Raw genomic sequence first — 9,045 nt, forward strand, 5'->3', positions numbered from 1 at the left:
ATAATAGTTTCACATTTGACGTTATATTTATGCAGTCATGGATTTCCACCAAACCTATTTAATTCGACGTATCTTGTTGAGGTTGCTAAATCCTTATTGGTTATTTGATAATTAAAAAATGTTTATTAAGAATATAATTGTAAAATAAAACAGTTGTAACATCTATAATTTAATTTCTATTCTATAGTTAAATATAATAATTGTCTTATGGGTTATATATTTGTCTAAACTTTAACCACGGATGTAAACAGAATACGTTACTCAGAATGAGGCAGTCAACTGTGCAGAAAAGGACTTTCCGGCACAGAAACATCACTTTTCTGCACACTAATGTCATATATCTTATACAGTAGAACCCCGATAACTCGACCCCGATAACCCGGAAGTCCGGCTATCCCGGACCGATTTTCATCAGAAAAATATTCCAACAATAAAAATGTACCTATGTAATATAATATTTGAGAGATAATGTGTATTTGTGTAATTTAAACTATACGATAATAAAAATGACTTATGGCACACGGCGCCGGCGGCAGAGCGACGTTCATTTTCTCGGATTATTGGAAACAACAGGCACCTGTAGTATTCCTTTATTTATTTCAAACCGTCTTAGCATTGTTTAAAAAAGAATAAAACACTATTTAAATAATTCTTATTTAAACAATGGTCTTAGTTTTCACTTTTCTTAAATAACATAACATCGTTCCGATTGTGACTGTATTGTGTGTAGTACAGTCTTGTATTGTTCCCTTCCGTTTTCTTAGGTTTGTGTTTGCGTCTTTTTACTAATTTAGATGTGTAGGTACTGTGCATATAAATATATATTTCATGTTATTTCAATTATAACGGAGTTTATCTGTAAGTATACCGTATTTTATTACTTTTTACCATATTATTCGGCTAACCCAGATTTTCGATAACCCGGATCGGCCGCGGTCCCGATTAGTCCGAGTTATCGAGGTTCCACTGTATTGTGAGAAAATATCAAGTTTGTTAACATAAAACTGTACAGAAAAGTGCATTTTGGATAGTGGTTGTAGGAAAACCTTTTTTTATATGCATTTGAAACGAAAGACATCGTCTTCATAAGCGTTTATGTTCATTGCTTAAATGCTTCTATTTATTATAGGGTCTAATTTCTGCCAAGAACCAACCAAAAAATAAAAATCTTGCCGACAAAAAGGGTGACCTTACTGCTATTGATACAGATGAAGAGGAGGAGGACGAGCAAACTCTCTTAAACCGTCTACCAAAAGATACGAGCCAGTTACAGGCTTGTATATCTGCTGCTCAGGGATGGTTGCTTCTTCTTAGTCTAAAACAATACATCGTGGATATATATGGACTTAGTAGCGAGTAAGTACTTTTTGAAATATTTGATAAGTACGGTTGGATGCATATCTTGTTGTTTAAAATTAATGTATCCACATATACTAGGATATTTTAATAATTGGATAAGCTTTATAATCATTTATTGAAACCCAAATACAAACATATTTTAACAGATAATATTTTAATGGTTGACATTAACCTTGACAGTTGACATCCCGTCTGTCTCACGGGTATGTTCGGTTTAGTAATACATAGTTAAACACCTTCCCCTCAAAGGTCCATTCTATGGGGGGGTTTGATTAGACGACCTGATTTTGAGCTGTTGGTCCTTTTGAAGCTAAGATTGTTTGAAGTATTTATAGATGTTTTTGGGGGCTTAATAATTCCTAAGTTGGCAGTACTGTGAGGATCGTGATGGTGGTCATGATTCTGTTTATTTTTTGTTATGTCACTGCCATTTGGGTGTGTGTTTACATTGTTCTGTTTATGTAAATTATTTTGTTTATGTCTTACGACAATGTTTTGCTTTTGGGCATATAGATTATCGGCTTGAGCTAAGTCAGGGTAAAACTCAGGTTCTAGTAGCAGCTCACTAGCTTGGGATTTTGTTATCGAATGTTTCATTTGGTTTGTATTGCGCCTAACTATTCTATTGTTATACTCTTTTCTGACCCAGTATGATCTTGGTTCCTTAGCTTTTTCAATAACCACTGCTTTGTGCCATATTTCATCCCTTCTACTTTTCACTACTACCTTATCACCCTTTTTAAACTCAGTTACTGCTTTACGTGCTGTTTTATCATAATGTATTTTCACCTTCCCTTGTTGTTTGCACAGCAATCCATATGTTGTTTTCTGTATCTGAGGTTCTAATTGTTTACTAGTTATGGGTAGTTGAGTCCGTAAAGTCCTGCTTTGAAGAATCTGGGCCGGAGAGGCATGCAGTGCAATTATTCCTGTATTGTTATATTCCATTACAGATTCACGAAAATCAGTGTTTGTTTCTACACTTTTTCTTAATATTTGTTTTGAGATGCTGACAGCCTTTTCTGCAAGACCATTACTTTGGTGCCACTCTGGAGTACATGTTGCAATAGTTATATCTTTTTCACGGTAATAATTCAAACATTTCTGTGACACAAAGGGTAAGTTGTCAGCAATTAAAAACTGTGGGTATCCAAATTTACTGAACAGATCTTGGAATGCACTGATTACAGAATTTGAAGTCTTATCTTTTAAAATGGCAAGATCTATCCAATGGGAAAGATAGTCTATAGTTACAAGATAGTATTTATCTCCGAACTCCACTATATCAGAGGCAACTTTATTAAATCGTAACTTAGGTACAGAATGAGGTAACATGGGTTCCTTGAAATTCTTGGGTAAGTACTTTTCACATGTCCTACGTTCTTTTATGAATGTTGTGATGTTGTCGTTAAGGTGGGGCCAATAAAATATTTTTCTTGCCTTATTTATGGTTTTGCTTATACCTAGGTGTCCTTTATGCATTATTGTCATGTAATTCTTTCTCAGAGCTGTAGGAACTATAATTTTGTCCTCAAGGAAGACTATACCAGCTTCAACGAAGATGCTATCTTTTAGCTTATAGTATGGTCTGCAATTTGCTGGTAGCATATTCTCTTTTGGCCATCCATTGAAGTAGTAGTCAAAAATTTTTGAAAGTGTTTCATCCTTACTCGTGAATTCTCTTAATTCAGATCGTTTCTCAATATTCATTGGTAGATGTTTGCTCACAGAATGTACCATTTCAATCATTTCAGGGTCGTTTTCCTGCACTTTTAAACTAGCACGTGACAACATGTCTGCGAAATGGATATTTTTACCTGAAACATATAATGTATTCAAGGAATACTTCAGAAGTTTCAACCTTAATCGTTGTAATCTCACAGATCCAATTTTACATATAGGTTTTGCCATAATAGATATAATTGGTTTATGGTCTGTCTGTACATCAACAATAGATTTATAAATGAAATCATGGAACTTTTGGGTGCCATAATGAATTGATAAAAGTTCTTTCTCTGTTTGGCTGTAGTTCACTTCGTGATTATTCATATTTCGAGAAACACAAGCTACCAGTTTTAAAATTTTATTCTCATGTTCTTGGAACATACAGCAACCTAATCCATTCTTGGAGGCATCACATTGTAGTATAATCTTCCTCTTTGGGTCAAATGGCGTTAATGCAGGAGATTTAGTAATTATTTCTTTTAAGTTTTCAAAACACTTTTGTTGTAATGGGAGCCATTTAAATTCTACGTCAGATTTTAAAAGTTCACATAAAGGTTTAATATGCTCTGCCATGTTCGGGATGTATTTTCTAACATAATTAAAGCTTCCAATTATTCTTTGAAGTTCAGTTTTGTCTTTTGGTCTTTCCAATTTACAAAGAGATTCAACCCTATCTGGGTCTATTTCCATACCTTTCTCTGAGAATACTTGTCCCATAAATTTTACTTGCCTCTGGCAGTATTGAAATTTTTCTTTATTGAATTTGGCACCGGTTTCTTTGGCTCTTTTTATCACTTGTGCAACTGCTTTATCATGTTCCTCTTTATCTCGGCCAACTACTATCATGTCGTCATGTAAGATCTGAACATTTTCTAAGTCTCCAAAATTTCTTTCAACTTGTTCCTGGAATAAGTCTTGGGAGTTTGAAAGCCCATAAGGCAGAACCACATATCTGTAGATACCAAAAGGTGTAGCAAAACTACATTTCCAAGAGGAGCTCTCATCTAATTCTAAGTGGTGGTACCCTTCAGCCAAATCAAATACAGTGAATATTTTTTTCCCAATCATATTGGAGCACACTTCTTCAATGGTCTTGACTGGTTGTGGTTTTCGTATAATTTGACCATTAAGGTTTTGTGGATCTAGACATAATCTCAATGTACCATTAATTTTTTCAACAATTACTATACGGTTTATGCTGGCACGAGGGTCTATCTCATCCACTTTTACTATGGCTTTCCTCTGCACTAGCCTCTCAATGTCGTTTTTTAGAGCATCTTTTATGGCGAATGGAACCTTTGTAGGTGGATAACTGACTGCTTCGAAATTTTTTGTAGTAGTTATCTTAAATTTCCCTTCAAATCTTCCATAGCCAGAAAATATTTCATGATGATCTGCTATGAATTGATCTTTCTCAACATTGTTGTTACATTGTTTAATATTTACCCTGTTTATTCGTTTTAAAAGACCAAGATCAACACAAGCCTGCCCACCTAGCAAAATTTTGTTAGCTCCTTCAACAATTACAAAGTTTTCATATATATTTTTGTTCTTATACTTACAATGAAGGCTTACAATACCAATAGTTTTTGCCTGAGTGCCTTCAAACCCTTTACAATAAATTTATTTTTACATACCTTAAACTGCTTGTTAATCCTTTTAAAAAATTTGTTTGGTATTACTGAAATGTCAGCCCCTGTGTCTAGCTTTACTTTAAATTTGGAATTCTCTACTTCAACAATCTCATCCCAAAGGTCCCGTAACTGATCTGAAACATTAACATTATTTATCACTAAACTAGAATTACTATCACTATCACTGTCGGATTTCTCTTGGTTGTCCACATTCTTTACATTTCTTACTCTACAAGCAACTGCAAAGTGGTTCAAGATTCCACACCGTGAACATGATTTTCCAAACGCTGGACACTTCCTTGGCCCATGCATTGTTTGACAGCGCCTACATTTAAATTTGTCTTGCTGTTTTCTGCTTGTATGTTTATCCTTGGGAAACCTCTTGATAGCATGAATTTCTGCGATGCTCTCTTCTGCAAACATTTTGTTCTGGTTCTTACTGATTTCACTTGCACGGCAAATTTCTATGGCTTTGTTTAACTTTAGCTTGTCGATTCTTAGTAGAGCTTCTCTTGTGACTGTATCACGAATGCCCATGACAATTCTGTCTCTTAGAGCTTTCTCCTCAGTTGTTTCATCTGGGTCTGTTACATTAAAATTACAAGATTTCACCAGGTGCTTCACTTCAGTGAGGTAATGCTCAAAAGATTCGCCCTCTTTTTGGTTTCTGCTTAAAAACTTGTATCTTTCAAACACTTCATTGGCTCTTGGATTAACATATACCTCTAGCTGTTCCATCATGTATTTGTAGGGCTCAGCAGTTCCATCGGGGATTGCAATTGTGCACATTATTCTAGCGGACTCGGCTCCTATTATATTTCTGAGGATTGCCAGCTTTATATTATCGGCAGACTGATCTTTCCCTGTGGCTACTAGATAATCTTCAAATGAGATTTTCCAAAACTTCCATGTTGTAGCGGCATTCTGCCCCTGTAAGTCGAAATCTGGAGGCAATTTTACAGGTCCATGTATGTGTGACTGTGCCATGTTTAAAATTAATGTATCCACATATACTAGGATATTTTAATAATTGGATAAGCTTTATAATCATTTATTGAAACCCAAATACAAACATATTTTAACAGATAATATTTTAATGGTTGACATTAACCTTGACAGTTGACATCCCGTCTGTCTCACGGGTATGTTCGGTTTAGTAATACATAGTTAAACACTTGTATAAATTGATCCATGCTTTATCAACAAACTTACCTATTTTAACTTATCACTTTAACTATAACGTATAATAAATATTACGTTAATATATAGCTTACACTGGAGAAGCTTCCATGTAACCACTGTTACGATTGGTAACAGTTAAAAATTTTGCATATAAATATTTCACGACGATGAATAATTCCATTTACCAATATTTTTACCAATAGAAATATATTATTATGTTATGTGTTAATAGTACCTAATTCAGTAAATAGCCAACTACTCGTAGACACACGAAAATATTGGCGAGTTTATGTGACTCAGTTGCACTTTGTTATACTTTAATTATTTATATGGGAAATAAGCCACAATTAAAATGAAAAAAATTATTTTATTAACGTTTCGACGCCCAAATCGGGTGCCGTTGTCAAAATACAAGATATTACTAAAATAAACAACAGTGTTGTTCCTAAGCAAAAAAATTCTTCTAATAATTTATTTAATCTCACTCATTTATATTGGCAATTCAGACATATATTATACATTTTAAAGTAGAAGACTTTAAAATGATATTGCCGATATTTATGAATTGCGTTCCTGGAACGACTTACTGAAAGATAGTTCATTCGATTACATGAAATCAACCCCAACTCAAGAATATCCGTCATAAAAAATTGTAGCATGGATCTGTCTTTAAAAAGACAACCAAATGCAACGACAGTAAAATTCTCGTGTTAAAGACTTCATAGTAAATCACAAGGGAAAACCAAGAAAAACCCTGTGATACTATCCCGACATCGTAAGTATTTGGTTTTACATTAATTTACTCTCAAAAAATTATACCAAATTCTGACTTGTAACATGTTTAAATTATAAATAATATTAATAATACTAGATATATAAGTAATACTAAAATATAAAATATGTACTAGCTCGATATTATTGACTTACTAATCTTGGTATTTTCTTTCTATTGACTTCCTCTTTCAGTATGGGTAACCACATCCTACTGCATATATACCACATCAATAGAAAGAAAATACCAAGATTAGTAAGTCAATAATATCGAGCTAGTACATATTTTATATTTTAGTATTACTTATATATCTAGTATTATTAATATTATTTATAATTTAAACATGTTACAAGTCAGAATTTGGTATAATTTTTTGAGAGTAAATTAATGTAAAACCAAATACTTACGATGTCGGGATAGTATCACAGTGTTTTTCCTGGTTTTCTTTTGTGATTTACTATGAAGTCTCTAACACGAGAATTTTACTGTCGTTGCATTTGGTTGTCTTTTTAAAGACAGATCACATGCTATAAATTTTTATGACGGATATTCTTGAGTTGGGGTTGATTTCATGTAATCGAATGAACTATCTTTCAGTAAGTCGTTCCAGGAACGCAACTCATAAATATCGGCAATATCATTTTAAAGTCTTCTACTTTAAAATGTATAATATATGTCTGAATTGCCAATATAAATGAGTGAGATTAAATAAATTATTAGAAGAATTTTTTTGCTTAGGAACAACACTTTTGTTTATTTTATTAATATTTTGTATTTTGACAACGGCACCCGATTTGGGCGTCGAAACGTTAATAAAATAATTTTTTTCATTTTAGTTGTGGCTTATTTCCCATATAAATAATTAATCATAAAAATGCCACAAGGAAATAACTTCAGAACAACATTGTTATACTTTGTTACCAGTCTCATTTGTGGTTACAATGGTTATATCCTCGCTGTCGCTCGGGACCAGCTAGTGTCTGAAAATCTTGAAGGAGCGACGACGTAAGCCCGTAAGCGCGTTGTGTATATCAGTAGCCCTGTTACCAGAATTAAATTTGGTTACTTGGCTTCTAAAAATTGCAAGCCAGATGGATGCTGAAGCGAAGAAGACAAGAGGGAATTCAAAAACTTACAATTCACGACCCCGTCTGTTCAGCTGGTCGTGAACACTTACAATTCATGACCAGCTGAACAGACGGGGTCGTAAATTGTAAGTTTTTGTATTCCCTCTTGTTTTCTTCGCTTCAGCATCCATCTGGCTTGCAATTTTTAGAAGCCATGGAGGTGTTACCAGGAAAATGGTCCAAAAGTTTTCAATTAAATATCTTTTAGGAATATTTTTAATATTTTTCAATATTTTTAATAATTCTATTAGGTTGAAAACTTTAAAACTTTGACTTTCGTTTTTGAAAATCGTTGATTTAGAGTGCTGGTTTGCGCTCTCTGTTCTAAGTGAGAAATAAAACAGTTTTTCCTTCGCATTGTAACTGAATAAAAATGGTATACATTTTTATTTCAATAAAAGAACCGTTTCTATTGTTACGAATTAACGAGTTTCATAATTAATGTTTACATCTTCCTTATTAAAACCAGTATACACTAACAGAATTAAAAAAGAAAACATACAAAATACAACTGTCCGGATTTTTTTGAATAGGAGTGTAGTTTCAGGATTTATTTTTTAAGTAACAGATATTTTTTCAGAAACATTCAACTGTATTCTCCATCAGTAGCTGCCAAAGTATATGAGAAACCTGTACAACGTAAATCAAATATCATGTTTAATCCAAAAAGTACGTTGGAGAAATTGCAAGAAATTTGTTTGGGTAAAAAGCAAAAAGCAAAAAACAAAACTACCCTCGTTAGAGAATATATAGATTTTAATAAGTTAGTTAATTCTATTTAAATTAAAATTGTGTTCGTTTATAATTTTAAATTCGATTTTAGTGTTAAAGTTAAGTTTAAAACACACTTAAAATTTCGTTGCAATATTTTTCCAAAAATGACTGTTATGAAAAAAGGGGTTCAAATTTAGTTCGAACAATTTAAATTAGACTGTAAAACGATTGCAAATAGAAAATTCTCTGGTAGCTATTAAGATCCATTACTGTTTTGTTACGACTTTTGGAAACATTTTACTAATTTATTTAATAAAAGTTTTTCTGTAATAAATGTTTTTTATTTTCGTTGATAATTACACAAGTGCTTCAAAATTATCCATAATTTTGCTTGAAACCGTATTGCCTAAAAACTACTAGAGTTCAGTTTCATATTTTGGCGAAAGAGCCCGACTGCGAAGAAGGAGGGCTCTTTCACAAAAATGTGAAAATGAACAAGAGTAGTTTTTAAAAGGCAATACACTTGAAAGCT

At 33.0% G+C, this 9,045-nt stretch overlaps 1 protein-coding gene across 1 annotated transcript in view; it reads left to right on the top strand.

Moving 5' to 3' along the window:
* LOC114324227 (nipped-B-like protein A) overlaps positions 1 to 8,812 on the top strand; it is a 73,577-nt gene extending 64,765 nt beyond the window's left edge. The window contains exons 14-15 of the mRNA XM_028272011.2: positions 1,130 to 1,356; positions 8,380 to 8,812. Of these exons, the coding sequence (XP_028127812.2) occupies positions 1,130 to 1,356; positions 8,380 to 8,581 (429 nt within the window). The 3' untranslated portion in view covers positions 8,582 to 8,812. The remainder of the gene's footprint in view (positions 1 to 1,129; positions 1,357 to 8,379) is intronic.
* The last annotated feature ends 233 nt before the right edge of the window (positions 8,813 to 9,045 follow it).

The sequence above is a fragment of the Diabrotica virgifera genome, chromosome 1, assembly GCF_917563875.1.
Source record: "Diabrotica virgifera virgifera chromosome 1, PGI_DIABVI_V3a".
NCBI classification, from domain to species: domain Eukaryota; kingdom Metazoa; phylum Arthropoda; class Insecta; order Coleoptera; family Chrysomelidae; genus Diabrotica; species Diabrotica virgifera.